Genomic DNA, 20,812 nt, shown 5'->3' on the forward strand with positions numbered 1-20,812 from the left:
ACTTATCTCCACTGACTCTCTCAAGCGACAGAGAGCTTGATCCATCCTGAAAGGAGGATTGAACTCTCACAAGATGAAGACATGACATCTTCAGCTCACTTGATGTCAATGATAGGACAGCTCACTTTGTAGATCGGGCATGTTGCCAGCCAGCTCTCCCAGGGTCCAGAGTGCCGTCTCTGAAGAGAGGCCAATGACAGAGATGACATCCAGGGGAAACCCATCACCTGTTGCATAATCAAAGTAGGTCATATTGGGACAATGGCCTCATGTGTCGCCCATGGGTTTTATGGGTGATCGTCTTTAGGATATGTGTGTGGGTTGTATACGCGTGTGTGTGTGTGTGTGTGTGTGTGTGTGTGTGTGTGTGTGTGTGTGTGTGTGTGTGTGTGTGTGTGTGTGCGTGTGTGTGCACGTGCGTGTGTGCGTGCGTGTGAGTGAGTGTGTGCGTGCGCGCTCGTGCGTGCGTGCATGTGTGCTGCTTGTAGATTTGTCATGGCATCAGCTCGGGCTGAGACTTGCATCCACCCCAGTGACAAAGATCATCAGCATCAGCAGCAGATTTTCAGTCTAGATCATGTTCACAACAAGGGCCATGCCAAGCACTGACACACCACTGCAGAATGTCCACTTGTAAATAATGATGCCAGCCAGTGGACTGGCAAAACCTTTACCCTTAGCACAAAAGGGCTTTTTGCATTTTCTTTTAAACATTCATTATGTGTGTACAAAAATGCATCAGCAGTATGAAACAGTCCTTGTTCATTATTAATAAAGAGCACATTTTAATAAATACATAATGGCTGTATCGATTTAAGGCCATCCTGTTAAATGTATGTTATGGTTGCCCATAGGGTATTTTTGATTACATTCCATGGTGGACACTTACCTAACAATGCTGCTTAATTGGAAACACAATGGAGAATGTGTGTAGTACAATTAGAGGGGGAGTTTATTGTTGTATTTATGGAAATGCATGAAAGAAGCATGTAGAAGCACAGTACACCTGCACTTGTCAAGATGCTGAAGCACACTGGGTAATTGGCTGTTGATTGGTGCCATTAACATCTGATGGCTAAGTGCATCTAATTCTTGTTCCATTTCCACGGTTCAATTTGATGTCACCTCCCACTCTTTTTCTCATAGTCATAGGTGATTAACCATGCCTATGAAAATTGTTCTTTTTCGAAAGTGCAATTTCAGGTATGAATGGTAACCACACAATTGTAGGCTAATTGTCATTTTGCCTAATTGGTATCATTTGTGGTAGTAAGCACTAAAGGTAAACACGAGTAGGTCTATGCCAAAGATGTATTGTAGACTAAAGCCCAAATAGCTGATTTCTTTGCAAGACACAAAATAAAAACACAAATAGGATAGTTAATAGCCTACCTGTCTGTCTCATCATGTAGGCAAAAAAAAATACAATTCAGTGTTCAGTCCTTTTTAGGATTTTAGTTTTGTCTTATCTTGAATAGCCTAATTGATTTTATATTCTCCCTCATCACCAGACATAAATGCCAATCGGAATTATTTGTTATCCAGGGGAAAAAACATGTTTTTCCACTGCATCTGCGTCTCTGTGGTTTGGGCTAAAATCATAATAGAGAAAGGCTCAGTTTCACTATTTACGTCTCGTGCAGTACCACCTCGGGGCAGAGAGACGTTGGTATCCCTCTGAGTTTAATCTCCTCCTCCTCTCCCAGCATCCTCGCGGCTATTTCATTTAAGTTTTAATATGTGTATTTGACATTTTGTTCATTTAGACTCACCCTTTAATTTAATTGACGTGCTGCTGCCTTGTGTTGTTTGTTTTCTCCTTAGTGAAGAATCAAGATTTCTCACAATCAGCCGAGTTGGTTCTCATACGGCAGACGGTAGGCTGTGTCTGATGCTATTGCCGTCAAGAGGGGAAATACTTTAATAGGCTGATTCCCATGTAGAGGCTACGCTCAACAAGACGTGGAGACGAGTCGACGCTCTCATTTTTATAATGCCCGGCTTGCCCGCCCAGCTCCAACGGTTCGAATGAACTTTAGAACTTATTTGGCTCTTAAAACTTTTATAAAAAAAATAAAAATTGAATAAAATTCATATCCTCTCCAATATGCGCGCGTATCATCATAGTTCGCAAATATAGGCTAACAAACCCATGTCCCCCCTGTGCCCCTCATGTCAGACACACTCACTGTAGGCGAAAGTTGATTGCGTAGCATAGGCCTTTGACTAGGCCTACAAGCTTCTGAAACTTGAGAGGGGTGCAGGCGTGCAGCAGAAATGAGAAGATGCTATCATCAACAAAGTAATGATAACAACAAGGCTACTATCATTATTTAAAAATATATATATCATAATGCATTCTACTTTTTAGCCAGCCATTCCTATTATTGACTTTAAAAGTCAAATAGTTAATATGCGATATGCCCCATGGTGTTCTTTGTCTGCAGCCTCTGAGTCTGAGCTCAGGAGACCGTCGCCGGGAATGGTGCGTCTGCCATCTGCAGGAGCTCGTGAAAACGGCACACTCTTACAATATTGATCATATCGATGCTTTCGGTTGAATTGTCTCCTGACTGGCTGCTATAGGTCTACATGGTAATAATGGTAGCAGTTCAGCAGCTGTTTGATAACTGAGCATTGTGTATGTGATTATGAACAAGAGATTATGTTACAAGAGAAGTAAAGCTGAGTATTCCTGTCAATGAAATGCAGTTGGACAAGACATAGGCCTATAGCTTGTAGTGTGTAGCCATATACCAATGCTACCATTTCTTAATCCGTATTAAAGAATAGTGAAAACAACTATTCTACAACCTCTGCAATGCATTATGAGCCTGCTATTTTCGAAAACGTTTTTGACAATGTTTCCACTGACATGCCCTAATTGGAACGCCAGGTTTAACGTGGTATTTGGACCGGCCCAGCTCTCCTCCTCCATGCAGACCAGTGTGTGAAGTCATGCACAAGCCCCGTTGGACTGATCATCTGTTATTCCACTGCCATCTGGGTGAGGCCGCAGGGCTGTTTAGATCCTCATGCAACAATCTGACATAAATATGAAACGCAGTTGCATCAGAGATGAAGCCCATATGATCTTCTCAATTTGATTCTACTCTCTCAACTAGCCTACTATCACCAGTAAAACATTGCTGCAGCGCAGTGAGCGGAGGTAATATCAGGTCAAATCTGCGCGATATCCTGCGTCATAACGCCTCTCTCATCATCTCTATGTAGCCTACACGAATGGAGACAGGCAGCCACCAATCCCACCAATCAACTATACTGTAGGCCTACTGTCTGTTCTGCTCGCCCAGTGCCCATAATCCTTTATGCAGTTTATCCTCCACGGATCTCAAGTCAGCCAGCCAAGTGCCACCTAAACAAAATCTCCAATCTCCAAATCGGGCCAATCTAGCCATTGGCTTTGGCTTCAACTAATTAACTTCACACATCAAAAATTTGAATTTAAATTAACGATTGGGAGATATCATCAGGGGATTCAGTGCACCCCACGAAGAACTTTATGATAAAAAAGACGACTATTAGGGAAGGCAATTGGTGGAGTAAGAGGAGCTTTTAGATGAGGAGGGGGGTATCTCCAATTACAATCCGCTGTACACTTGTCAGCAGTAATTAAATGTTTGCCGAGAGGTTGCTATTTGTGGCTAAAAGATGGGCTGATCCTGCTCCACTGCCCCCACTAACAATTATATTCCATGCATAAATTTTCATACATCTTTTGTGTGGCCGTGTCGACCACATATACCTCCCACTGAACAAGGAGTCGCAGAATAATGAAACATTAGTGTACGTGTGCATAAGTGATGTCCTCCCCCTTACAATGAGCACGTGTCAGTGTCTGCACAAAATATGTGCACACTCACGCGCACACATACTGTGAGTATATGACACTGACACACACACGCGCGCACACACACACACACACACACACACAGCACACATTGTTAAAGACTGCTACAGGACATGAAGGAGGGAAAACCTATTTTATTGATTTTTTTTGTTTTGTTTTTTTAAGAATTACGTAATGCATAAATCACAGTAACAGACAAATCGCCTCCCCCCGCATGTCATAATTGTGCAAGCTTACAATTAAATGTAAGATGTAAAATTCGCTCTTCTCTACCCAGCCTTTCACCTCTATTGTAGCCTACATGTCAGGTAGTGGGAGCAGAGTGCAGTAGGGCTATGTGAAGCCGAATTTATGCTCTATCGTACGACGGTGTCGCGCGCCTCAAGCTCAACGCGTGGTGAGCTTGTACATAGCCTACCTACGCCTTTTTGTCGATGCGTGTCACCGTCGTGCGACGAAAGTATGAATCGGGCTTTTTAAAGAACAGTTGTCCATCAGTGGTCCATCTACTTTACTTAAATCTTTTGTTACATCTCTGTCCAGTGGTTTGCATACAATCAATGCTGAAATTGCAGGTCTGCTATGACTGCCATGTGGAGCCTACTTGAATTTTGCCTCAGGTGTTTTGTCCTGTGCATAAATAGTTTATGAAGTAGGCCTATGAACAGTATTTCACTCAGGTTAAACACAGCTTTGGTCAGCTTAGGCCTATCTGGGAACACTGAAACACAAAACACTTCTGAATAATTTCATCTGATTTGTTCGTATACATATAAATCTATACATACTGTGTAGATATCTAATTAAAGTGACATCACAGACTTAATTAGTATAGATATGACCCTCAACATCATTTTCCAGTACATTGGTGTCTCCTAAAACTGATTACACAGATAAGTCATGGACATATAGGCTACTGCACATACATTGACTGTGCATATTTCACTGTTGGGGAATAAGAAAAACAAAAGACAAACAAAAAACATTTTGCAAATACCAAGACTGCCATTGGAAGTGAAATGTTCATCACCTTGAATAGACAAAGTGTAACAGTCAGATCCTATAATTAGCCTAACTACCCATTCAATACAGTATTCATCAAATTACAATGTTATGCTTATGGCAAATGACTGTGGCTTTAATAAAGGGTATACAGTAAGTCTGTCAGGAACATAGAAAAAAAAAAAAGAAAAGAACACAAACAAAAGAATAACATTTTAAAAAGACTGTAAAATTTTAGGAGACATCTGGTTTGTGCAAAACAAATAAATGAGCTTCAAGGCGGAAGGACACAAAAGAAACTCAACATCCTCTCACAGCATCAATTACTGGCCTGTGGCAGATACCAATCATATTGTACGGTTTATCCTGGGTGAGAAGGTACAATGACCATTCAATAACATGCAAGAAGTCACAGGGCTCAGCCAATCTCACTCACTAAAGTGTTCTCACACATTCACTAGACAAACCTCACTGCAAGTCAGATTACACATAACATGTTTTATCACACATTACTGTCTACGCTGCCAGATCACTTTGAAATTATAAAACCTCATTTATATTTTGTTGTACCCTGTGCCTCCTGCAGAAAACAGATTTGTTTTTCACTTAGAATATCAGTTGTTTTTGGAAAGGGGTGCTATAGGTAAGTATAAAGCATAATTATTTAAACTATGGTATATACTGCATATGGCACATTTGTGCACCACAAGAGGCAGAGGACATCTGCATGTTACGTGAAAAAGGAGCTTTGTTCATTTGAAAATTCTAGTCATGCTTCTACTACCAATGGAAGGGGTGGGGTGGGTAAAAGACAAAAAAAGTTATAAGTGCACATAAAGAGGAGTCCCTTTCTTGAACTGAGGAGGTAGAGAGCTAATCCAATCACTATTCTGTCCATACTGATAGCTCAGTAATAACTTTGTTCACTAAGCAAGGGTATTTGAGAAGGGTTGCGTTCGACAGAACTACCATCACAGCAGTTCAGTCCAACTCTAACCTTTCTAACATGTCCCATTGTATTATGAAGATGTGCTGAATCTGAAGCAAATACTTGAACAGTGCAAATATGATCCGTTTCTCTGTTGCCAACCAATGAGTTTACTGTGCGCAGATTGAGATATCAGGTTCATTGGTTTCAACTCTGAGGTAGGGATCTATAATATAGGGGGATACATGTTATTGTTCACAAAACCAGTACACAATTGCATTAAAGGGAACAATCTGTGTATGACCATAACTAACATTGTGCTGCCCGCCCCCCCTTTTCTTTGCTGCAACAGCTGGACAGAGGTTTCTCTCAATGAGATGTGGGACTGGACCATTGGCAGAGGAGGGGTGGCTGCTTTATGTAATGTTGGATCACAAGCACAAATGGAAAACACAAAAGGGAACCTTGTAAAAAATAAATCTTACTGTACACGAAGCACCTCATCTTAAAGGCACTAATTTCAATATCATTTCAATAACACCCCCTGCCCCCTAAAACAAAAAAAGGGAGAAAAACTAAAAACGAACACTACTCACTGTGCACAGCTGTTCAGCAATGACCCTGTATCTATGCCCACTGACCCCACCTACAGTTTGGGCTTAGTCATCATTAAGGTGCCTTTTATATCGAGGCCTTTCTATCAAGTTCATTAAAATACCGCGACTTGCCACAGACGCCTAATATGGGCATGATATGTGAAATCATTCTCAAAAGTTAAACAAAAGCTTTAAATAGAAATAAATATTTTTTATTTCATACAAATATGGGCCCTTGTGTTCAAACTGTCACTGATGTATAGGTGTTGGGAATAGGGGTAAATGAATGTCATTGTACGTTTCAAGAAAGAAGCTGCCCTACTATTGATATGCTAGCATTTAAATAGCAAGGTTACTGCAAATTGATCAGTGTACGAAAATCACCAGCACGGAGTCAACCAACTATCAGTAACCATCACGCCCTGTAAATCCCCATGTTACAATGCATTTGATGAGCATTAGATCACTTGAAATAAGCTGTAAGCCCATCAATTACAAACAAAACAAAAAACACCATCAGTGATCATGTCATGGAAGTATGGTCCCTTTTCATCTGATTATCTTTTCCATGTGTCGATTTAACGTTTGAATAATATCATGGGATATATAAAATCTAATACAGACCCCCAAAAAACAACATGACAGAAGAGACAACGAGATCAAAGGAAATGATCCAAATCAGCTGAAGTTCAAACATTAACTTGTGGACCCCCCATCCCCCAAGGCCTTTTTCTTTCAACCATTGCTAAAACCTGGATTTGTCCACATACATACAGTAATCATATATACTTTGTAATCTCTCAACGTCTCTGGCTATGTACAGCTATACAAATAGAGAGCAGGCTTAAGGCCAGATTTCTGTGAGCTGTTGGGTTGGGAAGGGAGCAGTTGGTTGGGAAGTATCCCAGTCTCCCGGCTCCTTCCCCGCAGTCTGCCCGTACAGGTGGCTGTTCTGCTTCACTTGCGATCGTCGATGGTCTTAATGAATTCCACTGCCGCGGTGAACTGCATCCACCAATAGCACTCCTCCCCACTCAGCCGGCTGGCGTAGAAATTATTGATGTACTGAATAGTGGACAGCAGGCAGGGCGGGTTTGCCTGGAGGGGAGGAGAAGCGGGGATGGGCTCCACATTAGCCGCTGAACGAACCACGCGCTATGCCCATGCAGATTATCACCATAAATATGGAAATATGGAAAATATCACGGTACAGGTTATCGGCCAGCAAAAATCTCAACGCCACCGTGTAAATTACTGGTTAATCATATCAGGTAAGGACTAAGGAGATAGTCCGGGGTGATTATTTTCAACCTTCAGAATCCAAAAGTGGCCAACGCTAAAGCATTTACGGAATACACTCCGTAAATGCGAGTCTGCTATTCAGCATAATGTGTAATGCATTAAGAGTAGTGGGACTCACCCTTATGAGGACATAAACGAGTACAGGGACAAAGTCATCTGCTCCAGGGACGGAGTCGTCATAGGCCAGACTCAACAAGTTCATAATGGTGGAACACATGCGCAGTATGCACTGGACTTTGTCTCTTGGGGTCTTGTAGGCATTGATGGTCCTAATCTCAGACTGTGCAGAAGGCCATGGAGCCTCTTTCAGATACACCTGTAAGGTTTAAACAAAAAAATAACATTAACACTTCAAGCCACTTTGTCGAGCAGCCATTACAGACATAATGGCCTGTTATATAAAATGTTCGGATGCATCTGATGAGGCCATTGGATAATCAGGTTGTTACCTCTGGGATCTGAAGAGCTTTGTGATTGGCTGTTACAACTTTCGTGAGCCGCTGTATATGTTCATGGAAAAGCCTGGAAGATAATTGAGTGAAAATAGAAAACACAGCCCCATCTATTTAAACCTTTACAGTACACATTTCTGCCAGTAAGAGTATGGAACTGAATCACTGTTAATTGAGATAGACAGAGTCAGCATGGCACTGCTGATCTAGATACTCACTGATCTCTGAGAATATCCCCATCCAGGTTGGGGTAGAAGGCCAGTTTAAAGATGCGGTTCATAACACTGCGTTCGATAGCCATCTGGGCATCTTGCAGCTGGTCCTCGCTAGCATACTGCCAGATGGCATCACGGGCCATGGCACCATACAAGTAGCGCAGAAAATCCTCCACTGCTGCCGTCTTGTCATCAGACGCTGTGCACCCCTGGAAGGCTATGGCGGGAGGCAGAGAACAATGCAGTCAACATGGATACGGGACATACACATGAACTTCTGCAGGAAACAGTCTGTTGATGAAGGGCGAGCAAAACCGAATAGTGTTTCTATCAGACAGAAACCTTCCATCTCAACATTTCAACTTTGTTTTTTTGTAAATTAATACCATACTTCATCATGCAAGAATGTCACACAAAAATAAAAATAGCAGATCGCAGAAGCTTGTAGATCGGATATTTTCAATATTTTTAAAATAATAAAAATCACACTTGTGTGAAGTGAGGGGCGCTCTTATCGTATACATCATCATACATTATCTTACATCACATTCTGTGCTCAGCCCATCAAATCATCACTATGCCGGTACACACAAACGCACAAAGCTGGGCATAGGAGGGGCTAGCGCCCCTCAAAAAAGAGAACGGGTTTTGGACAAATAAGGTTTCCACCTGACAATATTCTATAGGCCTATTGGAGGCTTGCTGCCAAAACCATTTAATGAGCAATGCTAATATGATATCATGATGTGACAACAATGGATGTGAGGAGATACCCTTGATGAAGTCCTGCGTCTTGGCCTCCATATGTTCTAGGAGGAGCCGAACACAGACTGTTGTGAAGTACCGGTTGGCCACCTCCTTGTCTCTCAGCACCCTCTGCAGGAGCCTCTCAAGGTGGGCCTGAGACGTCTGCAGGCCCTGGCGACACCTGGTCAGATAAGCTATATACGGTGCCCTCTTCCTGCAAAAGACACAAACCACTGGCTTCTCATATTTGCTACTATATTGCACAATTCACTTCAGCAGTTGTGCACAGAACAGCTAAAACGACAATGTCTTCAAAAAGCCACACGGCTGTCACCCCAGGCCCAGACAGGTACCTGTAATCCTCGGCGATGGCAGCCAGCAGCTTCCTGCAGGTCCGTGGGTCGAAGCGGCTGACGCAACGAGTGGTCTCCTGGATCTGTGCCATCTGGTTCTTATCCTGGAGGTTGATGGCCTCCGCTAGCTGGACCTTCAGGAAGCAGACTATCTCATTGTCTGGCGAGAGGGAAGGGGGAGACGTGTGAGACATGCTGCTAGGGTACAAGAGAGAGAGGCCGGCTGCTGTAATCAGATCAGCCTGCCGCCTCCACATAAGAATGTGAATGATGGCTGCAGAAATGCTGTGTTATGGATTCAGTGTTAGCCATTTGAAAAGGGATGTCATTTTGTGTTCAGCCTGGTATTGTCCTGCTTCCAAATGTGTAGGAGAGATCCTTAAAATACAATTGCTGCAAGGAATAGGCAAGTCGCTCAAGAAAACCTCTCACTTTGAAGAAGTTGTGTACCGTATGGTAAAAATGTTTTGCAAAACTGAACAGTGTATGCAGTTTGTACAATGAGGCAACAGTGTGCGAACCACATAATTGCTACACATGTCACTGGATGCATTCTGGCTAGAGATCTCCGTTTCATGTCTTTGCCCCTCTGTCTTCAGCTTCCAGTCACTCTAAACTCTACAATCTAAATAACTGAAAAACAACAGCGTAAATGTTATTTCTTTTTGTACATTTATTTATTGCGACTGTAGGTTGCAGATTACTATGAAAACCTGCAAAACCTGTCAGTCCGTCCATCTGTCGATCCGTCAGTCACGCCTTATGGTCAGTCAATCATGCCTTGTGACACGTCACGCCACCATATATGGTTGTCAGTCGGTCACGCCTCGTGACACGTCACGCCACCATATATGGTTGTCAGTCGGTCACGCCTCGCTCCATATATGGCCGTCTCCATATATGAAGATCACGACACTGACCTCAAACCCTTAGATCTCCATATATGGAGCTGACCTGTTCTGACATTCCATATGTTGATCCTTCCCCACCCGCCCTTCCTCTTCGATGTCTCCCTTTTGACTGATACCTCTCCATTCAAACTATAGACGGGCCCGCCCCAAAGTTATTAGTGCAGCCGTGCTAAACTAGAGTTCTCAACAGGCCCGAAAATTAAGGCCCGGCCCTACGTGGGCCCTCATCAAACCCTGTACACTCCAGACACTGCCCCCGCTGCCATCCTTAGATCTCCATATATGGAACTGACCTGTTCTGATATTCCATATGTTGATCTGATCTCATCAAACCCTATACACTCAAGACACGCTCCATATATGGCCAGTACAGAATTAATTATGTTGATCTGACCCCGCATGCCAAAGCGCCAGCGCTCACCCAGCAGCCTGCAGTCACCCAGGCGGATGGTTGCTTCACGCCCTCAGGGCCTCTTACTGGTATTAATAGTTATGCTTAGTACCACTTCTGAAAAATCTGACTACGATTATTTATTGTACACCACTACACATGCCAAATAAATTCTACACTTAACGCAGTAGGAAAACGTGGGGCAAAGATGACCAGGTGCAAAACAACTGTGACTACCTTCAGATTCTGTGTGGTCAGGCAGCCCGTTTCGTGTATTGGCAGGAGTCATGATGGGCAAAGCCACAGAGTCTGCAGAACACAAGACCATTCTCAGCTTCTTCTTGGCATCACTGAAAAAACAATGCCTTTTCTTTCAGAATTTGTTCGGATTTAATCATTGTATCATTGTAAAGTAGCATTTCCTTTATGGCTCCGAATTTACTTGAAAAATGTTTAAAAAAGTAATAAGGTTTGTCATTTAATTTACAAAACAAATTAAAAAAAAGAACCACCCAATCCTAAAAGAACATTTTAAAAACATATGAGGTCTGTCTGTATATCTATGTATAGACTACAGCCTAATTTATACTTTTCTCGTCAAAATATATATTTTAAAATAAAATAAAAATATTAAAGTTATTCTCAGAAAGCGATGCGGTCGAACAACGAAGTAAAGATTGGGTATAAGCAGTGCCATCATACCTGAAAGAGAACTTGGACTCATGCTGCTGGGCTGTCTGGCTGGCAGAGTCTGGCAGGTCGTCTGTGGACATATTCTGTAGAGTATCGTCTCTGGGAGAATCATGCACACTCTCCTCTACACACAGATCTAATGACATACATGCAAAGTATTAATTATTTTTTTATCAACAATGTTATACATTTTTCCAACATACGGTATGTGTGTGTAAAGGAATGAAACACATGCCACGTGTGTGAATGCAGGCATCTCCAACATATATAGCATGTCTCACCCCCTGCAGTTTCATAAGAGGACCCAGCTGTGGCTCCATCACTGGGGCTGGTTCTCTTGATGTTCCTGTACTTGTCCAGGATGTCTTCTGCTGCCTGGGCCTGAGAGCTCTGTCTGGGCAGCGAGTCATCTGATAAAATCCCACCAAGACAACAGGGCAACATTTGGGTTAAACCCATCACTGTGCATATGTCCACATATTCCCCCACTGATTCAGCAAAAAAAAAGAAAAGGGGGCGCACAATGACAATAAATCAGGACAGACCTTGTGGGACACGCTCCTGTGCCATATCGTCTTTCTCCTGCTTGTCCCTTTTCCGGAACGCCGCTATCGGAGCTGCGGAGGAGAGAGGGGGTGTAATGAGTGAGCTGGGAGGGGTGAGTCCATGTTCGCTGTCGCTAGATGAGAGGATGGTCATGAGTCACCTCATGACAGCTCATCGGGAATGGGGAATGCACTTTGGTAAATCTTTGGTATGTTGTTTGCGGGTTCTACTGGGACTAACAATCATAGCATTGTACACTTGAAGGAAACAAAAACAACTATGCACTGTGTTTTGTTGCAAATAAAGCACATGAATTCCAAGATGGTGAAATGCAAATAATAGACTAAAGCTTATTGTGGTCCATGACAAGAAGTCAAGACCTTATCCTATTAACGGCAAGGTGCTAATAGGACAAATGGTGGTCTACGTTTCTTTGGGACAACAGTCTGGTATCTGATGAACCTTCACAAAACAGAGGATGCACACCGATATTCTGACCTACTGGGGCAAACATCGAGTCCAGAGAGCCGAATGGTTACACAGTGTAAATAATAAAAATGGCAGCCAACAAAATGAATGCTTGGATGAAGAGAGTGGCTGGAGATGTCAACTCAGGCTGCAACCATGTCACATCACAGCTCTATCTGTCACACAGGAGCACATCTACAAAGCAATGTGGCGCTCAACCACTGAATCTAGCAGCTAAGTCTAGTGGCTTGATGATGATGGTGTTGAAGCGTTACCTGGGACTTCACTCTCAGCCGTCCAATACAGCACTGTGAGGAACACAACAGATAGGGTTTGGCCTTTCACTCACACTCACACAGACACGTATACGCACACATAGGCTGCCGCTCTGTGGGACAACTACGCGTCTCCACGCAGAGCAGCAGAAACACAATGAACTCTGCATGGTGGGAGGAGCCGACGCTTTCCAGCTCTGCGGCACTCCCATTCTTGCACGCATGCACGCATCTCCATTTCATGAATAGCGGTTTAATGTTTACTCGAGGACCGTCATTATCTCAAAGAGTAATACGCAGTCATCTCGTGCACGCACAGCTCATTATTTCTCAGACAGATGTATGAAAGATGGTTTGTAGAGTTGAACTGCAACAGGAGATGCGTCATCTATCAGCGTCGATGACAGAGAGGTCTATCTAATGACCATTAGCTGCTGGCTGACAGCACTGCTGGGAGGGCTACAACCCGCTATCTACACAGCTAAAGCCCCTCTCATGACTGATTAGCTTTGAAAAGTCTAAATAAATCTGTGGCTAGTGAGACGTGGGAGAAAAAGGGGACTGGACACGTCTCCGAGGGAACTTTGAACAACAAGAAACATCATTTTCAAACTGGAACATCAGCGATGGAGTGGAGAACATGGATCATCATTCTCTTTCTTGCTTTATAAATCGCTTTTCCTTGATGCTCTTTTAAAGTGTTATATTTCCTGTCATAGGTGTGATTAAGGAAACATTTATTTTTTTATTTTTTTGGTGGGGGCTGGAGGCAAGGAAAACATTGTCCCGAAAAGAAACGGTGCAATCTGAAAAACCTCAGTTGAAAAACAAAATGCTTTTGGAGCAAAGAGAAAGAATGATGGGTTTACCTTTCGGTATGGCCGAGACAAAGCGTTTCTTCCACCAAGGTTTGTTGCGGTCAGACTTCTCGTCATCACTGTCTTTTCTCTCCTCAACCTTTGGAAATAAATTATACACAGAGAACTATACATGTCAAGTATACACAATGTATGATTCTATTATACACATGATCAAATAATTTGGTGAATGTATTGTTTAACTTGACATTATACGTTTATGTTTGCCCCATTGTGTGGATTAAACCCTTTATCTAAGGGTAAAGTGGCATGTTAGCACTGCTGTCATGCCAGTGGGATGTATCACCCATTGAGCTACACAGGACATATCAACTCTACCACTGAGTTTGCAAAAGTGCAGCTGCTCATGCCCTGCAGTGTTGCTGTCCTGTACTTACCTCTCCTTTCAGGGAGTCCTTGCTGGGAGAGGAGGACGGGCCCAATGCAAAAGCACTGGGAGAATCGCGCTCCTCAACCACTGTACGCCGGTTGAGACCCGGGTCGCTCGTAGGCCGGCGGCCTGGGCATACTATGTCGGAGCTGCGGCTACGCACCAGCCTGTCGGGGTAAGAGTGCCGCTGCTTGGTGTGTTCCAGTTCAGCCTGGGCGAGGCAGTGGGGTGTGAAGAGCGAATGGCGGGGCTCCTGCCCTAGGGCATACGCCTCAGGGATGGGAGGATCAGGGGGAGGGTGTGGGGGTCTGGCGTAGTGCACTTTTGGTCTTACTATAGTGCCAGTGGAGGAGCCTGGGGTAACAAAACAGACACAAATGTCTAAATAAGTCTAAAGTAAAATGAGTTGTGATGTCAACCATCAGACATTTTATTTTCTGTACTTCTTTCTCAACTGCATTGCATGACTGAGGAAAGGAAAGATTTCACAACAAATTCAACATCTCAATGCAACGATATACATTGTCTTGATTCTCGAGGTAGAATTAGAATGCATAATCGCTTCCAATATATTATTTATCAACACATTAATGAGTAGTAGAATTACTGTAACTCAATTTCACAGTAGATTCACTAGCTTACAGGGGAATATTAGGTGCAGCGCATAGAGTGAGTGAGATAATCGTTGATGCATAGTACTAAAAGAAACATTGAGGAAGTGGGGGGTTGGGGGGGGGGGGGGCTACAGAGCTGTTGTTGGTGGGATATGAGCCCTAGGTGTAGGTAGACCACCTGTTCCAAGGGTAGACACTCTCTCCTGAAAAGCTTCCAATGGCAACCTCGTGCCATGAGCACAGTGGGATGAGGGGACCGTGCCAAAGAGCCCGGGGTGAGGTCTCTCAACCTGTCATCCCTTCACCTTGCCACAGACACACAGCCCCTGCTGCTACCATAGTCTTCGCTGAAGCAATCTCGGCTCCCGGTTACACTCGGCAACACCGACCGTGCAACGCACAGAAGGAGCAAAGACGGCGTAGAGGAAAACACTGGCCGAACACTAAATGGGCTAATTGAAAACGGGCATTGCCACAAAAGGTAATATTTCTTTTTGTCCAGTTAATCCATTGAGACCTGGAACGCATCCATGTCACGTTAGCGTTTAACCACATTAACCATTAACCCATTTTGGGGCGGGAACCCCTTTTGGTGTTTTAAACATTGTTATAATTTAGCTATTGAAAAATAGCAGATCTACAAGCTCATGGCGCGCCACCGAGTGGCGCGCCATGAACTTGTAGTTCTGCTATTTTTGAAAAATCGTTAAAATGTGCCTCAAATCTTTCCGAAAATTGTCATGATTTAGAAAACGTTTTTTTTTTAAATTTCGACGTCAGGCCTAAATGGGTTAAGTGGGGTAAAGACTTTGGGTGAGGGACACAGGCGCTCTTTCTAGGTTCATTTCTCAGGGCTCAAGCGGTTCTGTGGAGCCCACAACATTAGGCACGGCTTAATAACGCTCATTTGCTAGCTCTAGGATTGGCTCCTGAACATTTCGGGAGCAGAAAGTTACCTTCCATGGAGAGGGGATCGAACATAGCCAGCAAGGAATCCACCTGTGAGGGCGGAGATGTCAGATGGTGTGATCCTGTAACAAGAAATAAATACAATACGGATTATGGACCCAGAGAGGATACAGCGATTAAAATCACTTCCACTTCACCCTAGCCTAAGGTTTCATTCAATCAGGGCCTTTCGTCCCATGCCTGTCCCCAACTATGGCCTCCTCAACGTTCTGTTTCGATAAAGTACAAAAACAAACCACTGTTCGTGCTACCCATCATTAAATATATACAATATATAAAACTCTTTTTAAACTCTTTTTTTTTACGTTAACCTTGTCCGAGTCTTCAGTGTCCCACTTTGACTTTAACACATTATGGACTGAAGCCGATTCTAAAAAGCCTTCTTAATCCTGACCCAAGTTTTCTGAAAAACTTCAAATATTTATAATAGCAGCATCAATTTTTTGTAATTTTTGAATACTGTACATACTGTACAGAACCCCAAGAGGGGTTCCCGTCCAGAAGGGTTAGAACACCAAAAGGGGTTCCCGCCCAGATTGGGTTAAGTAAACTACAACAACAGCCCTACACGGTCAGTGAGTAAACTAGTGAAGTACAGTAGTTGCAGTTGGTGGCAGCTGCGGACATGACAGGGATTGATAGCTTTAGCCACTGCTGCTGTTTTTGAGCAGATAGACAGTGGAGTGATGGCTTAGCACTCATGGTGGGGAGGTGACACTCGTCCCACCGTCTCCTACCGTGGCCTGTCTCCTCCCCATCTGGACTGGTCACAGAGTCCTTCCCTCCGAAGTCTGAGCTGCACTCTGACCGCAGGTCCTCGATCTTGTTGGGGATATCTTCAGAGGTCGCACTGATACCTGTGGCGGTAACACAACATGAAACAGACAAGCACAGATTTATGGTGACATTCAGGACAAACAAAGCAAAAAAAAACAAACAATCTCTTCTGCGGTGAGGCGCCTCACTTTGGAATAAGGTAGGCACCAGAGGCTGGGAACTTGCTGTACTCAAAGCTCCAGTCTGACGGCTCCTGGGGAAGCCCCAGAGAACGTGGAGTGTCAAGAGTATGCAGAATGGTCCCTCTCAGATGGGAGCCCGCTGGAAGCTCTAAATTGGTAGCGTAAGCTCCCATGGGTGAGGGGAAAGACACGGATAAGAGCGATCATCGGGCACAGACTATCCATCGACTGGGGCCCCTTGGGATGTTTCCCCAAGCGAGCTGAGCCATGGGCGTCACTGCCGGCTTCTTAATCTGGGATACTACTTCATGCATGTCAACACAAGCCTGTCCACCTGAGCCCACAGTAAAAGACAACCAACATTAACCCCTGTATCCTAGTGAAAAAGTCACACTGACCCTGATGCACTGGTTAACAAGCACTCCCAGTATTATGACTGCTCTACACAGAGAGGAGGGGAAAAGGCGAAAGAGACAAGTTTCATCTATTTTACTTAACCTTGTCTTAACCAGGCCGGTCATTTGAGAACAAATTCGTATTTACAACGACAGCTTGGCAAAAGGCAAGATCCCTCTTGAGCTGAAGGCGACTGGGAGAAAACAATATATATAACCGACCAACCAACACAATCAATAAGTCATCCGACAGAAGGACATATAACCAGACAGACAGAGTAGGTAGCGCTTTACCTGAGACAACACTGAGGCCTGGGGTGCTGGGTCTGGAGCTGACCTCCCTGACCTCTGTGTCATCAGAGGTGCTGCCCACTCCAGAGCAGCTCTCCAGCTCCTGCAGACGCTCCTCCTGCTTCAGGTCAGGGGCTTCTGCTAACATCAAAACACAGACATAGATTACATTCAGCTTCAGAGGTCAAGTTGAAGTCTTCACAGATAACTGGTTTAGATGGATTACTCATGTTTCTACCATAAGACCTGATTTAGTATAGTTTCAGTTAAACCTGTTTAACCTGTATATGCACCTGTTTGAGGTACTTATGTATTATGAATGATCATCAATAGAGAAGAGAGGCAGACATCTCCCCTTGTGTGTATTGTACGTATATTGTCTTGTTTTGTTTTCGGTTGTATGTATTGTCAATTGTCAGTCGTTTCGTTTTCATGTATGTTTGATTAAAATTCAATAAAACGTAAATTAAAATTAAAAAAGACACAAACATACACACACACACACACGCACACAAAACACATCCATACATGACAATCGTTTTTCATTTCCTTTTGAAGGATGGTGGGAAACGAGACAGACATACAGTACAGTCACAGGAGACAGGATCGTTTCCCCAATCATAGGTGCACAATGTAATATAATGGACATACGTAGTTAAATGTACCACTTGTTAAAGTTTTCTACAAATGATAGGCATCCTCCAACTCCCCCTCGCTGAGAGGATTATAGGGTAGTTGAGAGAAGTGCATAGGCATAGAATCAAAACAATACATATATTATATTTATCATATCTTATAACTGACTAAATTAAGCCATAAAACCAGTTTGGCCAATTCGTTGGCTGCCCAGTGGAGTTGTTGGGTCGAACCCAGAGGCTCCATGCTAACAGCAGTACTCATTTGCATGCTCGTTAGTAATAATGCGGCAGTGAAGTGCTCTTCGGAGTGCAGTTTTCTGCTGCCTAGCCATGAAACAAGCGCTCCACTCCAGGCGAGCCCAAGATAGTGCTATTACAGAGCAGAACAGGGGCAGCAAACGGAACAAAAAGCAATCAAGACACTCATGCATGTCATTCCGACGTGGCACATATTGAAATGGTGTACTACTTCAATTAACATAAGGCCCAGGCTTTTCCAAGAAACACTTAACGCTGTTAATAAAGCACTCCACCGATTTTCACGAAACACTGACTTTGAAAGGGGGGGGGGGGGGGGGGGGGGGGTGTTTAAACACATAATCAGGCATTAATAAAAGCTTTGGATGAAAGTGCTTTAATTTAGTTTTCCCAACAGATATAGTAAGCCTACTCTATAAATTATTGGATTGCACTGACATTACCCTAAACACAATGACATGATTATTGGTATAATGGCGCTCCAAAGAATGTGTGTAAATCCTTCCACACAGCTCAAAGCGCGCATGCAGCGTGAACACAGCATCAGAGCGGTGTGGTGGCAGAGTCTAGATGTTTGCGAGTCTAGACACATAAAGGGTTGACACCATGTAAAGTGACTGAGGACAGCTGCTGTCCTTGTGCATGTTCTCCCCCACCGCTCCACCACAGGTGCCAACGCACCTGGAGGTCCCCTCTAGGGACACCCTGAGCTGCCTTTTACTGGCACTCGCAGATCTGCCCTGAAAGACAAGGCAAGTGCACACAAACACGATGACAGATGCATGCTCACATCCTTGGTATGGACTGCGGCGCCGCCACACCTGGCGTGTCCACCCCCACACATACACATACGAAAAAGACATGCACACACACACGTACACACAGATGAGACTGTCATGGAGATGTAGTGCATAAATCAACACAATAACCACAACGACAGAAGGACAAGAAGGCGTACAATCGGAGAATGGAATGGGGCACACGTCGTCCAGCTGAGGGAGAGATGCCATATTTGAGAAAAAGCCCATTTCCCAGTTAAACTAAATGTTGACAGTAAATTCACCTGAGTCGCTGGGCAGGACCTCCACACTCCAGGCTTCACTGGTGGTCTCGGAGATGGTGGATCCATATGGGTCTAGCAACACCGAGCCCGAGCCTGGCAGACAGAGCAGGCTGCCTAGCATGCTCTCCACAGCTGCACCTGGGAACAACAGAGAAACAGAGGGAGAGAGAGAACAACAGAGAAACAGAGGGAGAGAGGGAACAACAGAGAAACAGAGGGAGAGAGGGAACAACAGAGGAACAGAGGGAGAGAGGGAACAACAGAGAAACAGAGGGAGAGAGAGAACAACAGAGAAACAGAGGGAGAGAGGGAACAACAGAGAAACAGAGGGAGAGAGGGAACAACAGAGAAACAGAGGGAGAGAGAGAACAACAGAGAAACAGAGGGAGAGAGAGGGAACAACAGAGAAACAGAGGGAGAGAGAGAACAACAGAGAAACAGAGGGAGAGAGGGAACAACAGAGGAACAGAGGGAGAGAGGGAACAACAGAGAAACAGAGGGAGAGAGAGGGAACAACAGAGAAACAGAGGGAGAGAGGGAACAACAGAGAAACAGAGGGAGAGAGAGGGAACAACAGAGAAACAGAGGGAGAGAGGGAACAACAGAGAAACAGAGGGAGAGAGAGGGAACAACAGAGAAACAGAGGGAGAGAGAGGGAACAACAGAGAAACAGAGGGAGAGAGGGAACAACAGAGAAACAGAGGGAGAGAGAGGGAACAACAGAGAAACAGAGGGAGAGAGAGGGAACAACAGAGAAACAGAGGGAGAGAGAGAACAACAGAGAAACAGAGGGAGAGAGAGGGAACAACAGAGAAACAGAGGGAGAGAGAGGGAACAACAGAGAAACAGAGGGAGAGAGAGGGAACAACAGAGAAACAGAGGGAGAGAGAGGGAACAACAGAGAAACAGAGGGAGAGAGGGAACAACAGAGAAACAGAGGGAGAGAGAGGGAACAACAGAGAAACAGAGGGAGAGAGAGGGAACAACAGAGAAACAGAGGGAGAGAGAGGGAACAACAGAGAAACAGAGGGAGAGAGGGAACAACAGAGAAACAGAGGGAGAGAGAGGGAACAACAGAGAAACAGAGGGAGAGAGGGAACAACAGAGAAACAGAGGGAGAGAGAGGGAACAACAGGGAAACAGAGGGAGAGAGAGTTAAGCATCCATTTCACAGAGGGAAACTCAGCATGACGTTTGTTTGTCGTTTTAACCACTTTCAGTTTCAACATGGTGTCCCTAATTTGAGCATGTCATCATAGGTGAAAATGTTAAACAAATTTAATTAAAAAAAACACTTTGCTATAGGACGCATTGTAGATCACAATGCAGATCAATATTAAGTAGGGGTTGTAATATGACCAGCATTTGTGATCAGGGGAAGGTAAACTTCTGCTCTAGTCACAGCAACAAGGGTGGCACCTACAGTAATATCACATCTGGTTTTTAACAACCATTTGTATATGCAATTAAATCTAGAAATGCGACATTCGAAGATAAGTCTTGGCCGACCACACTATTCTGGTTCTACAAATCATTCCGATAACATGGTTCTCATATTCCCGGTGTTTAATAAGGATAGAATATACTCTCTAAACTATGTATTCCCTAATACAGTTATAGAATATAA

The 20,812-nt window shown here is 44.1% G+C and overlaps 1 protein-coding gene across 8 annotated transcripts in view; it reads right to left on the reverse strand.

Annotated features, from left to right (window-relative positions):
* Positions 1 to 4,693: 4,693 nt before the first annotated feature.
* gapvd1 (GTPase activating protein and VPS9 domains 1) overlaps positions 4,694 to 20,812 on the reverse strand; it is a 39,668-nt gene continuing 23,549 nt past the window's right edge. For 4 of the 8 annotated variants that reach the window (XM_079516223.1, XM_079516221.1, XM_079516219.1 and 1 more), the window contains 16 exons: positions 19,186 to 19,323; positions 17,230 to 17,364; positions 16,319 to 16,438; positions 15,569 to 15,643; positions 14,006 to 14,352; positions 13,620 to 13,707; positions 12,007 to 12,078; positions 11,743 to 11,871; positions 11,471 to 11,597; positions 11,006 to 11,118; positions 9,467 to 9,626; positions 9,140 to 9,327; positions 8,370 to 8,583; positions 8,149 to 8,221; positions 7,818 to 8,015; positions 4,694 to 7,495 (listed from right to left, as the gene is read on the reverse strand). In XM_079516223.1, coding sequence (XP_079372349.1) covers positions 7,355 to 7,495; positions 7,818 to 8,015; positions 8,149 to 8,221; positions 8,370 to 8,583; positions 9,140 to 9,327; positions 9,467 to 9,626; positions 11,006 to 11,118; positions 11,471 to 11,597; positions 11,743 to 11,871; positions 12,007 to 12,078; positions 13,620 to 13,707; positions 14,006 to 14,352; positions 15,569 to 15,643; positions 16,319 to 16,438; positions 17,230 to 17,364; positions 19,186 to 19,323 — 2,318 coding nt within the window. In that variant the 3' untranslated portion in view covers positions 4,694 to 7,354. Of the gene's footprint in view, positions 7,496 to 7,817; positions 8,016 to 8,148; positions 8,222 to 8,369; positions 8,584 to 9,139; positions 9,328 to 9,466; positions 9,627 to 11,005; positions 11,119 to 11,470; positions 11,598 to 11,742; positions 11,872 to 12,006; positions 12,079 to 13,619; positions 13,708 to 14,005; positions 14,353 to 15,568; positions 15,644 to 16,318; positions 16,439 to 17,229; positions 17,368 to 19,185; positions 19,324 to 20,812 lie in introns of all 8 variants that reach the window. The other 4 variants (XM_079516222.1, XM_079516220.1, XM_079516218.1 and 1 more) reach the window with 1 other exon arrangement.

This window comes from Electrona antarctica (genome assembly GCF_951216825.1).
Source record: "Electrona antarctica genome assembly, chromosome: 12".
In the NCBI taxonomy this organism is placed as follows: Eukaryota; Metazoa; Chordata; class Actinopteri; order Myctophiformes; family Myctophidae; genus Electrona; species Electrona antarctica.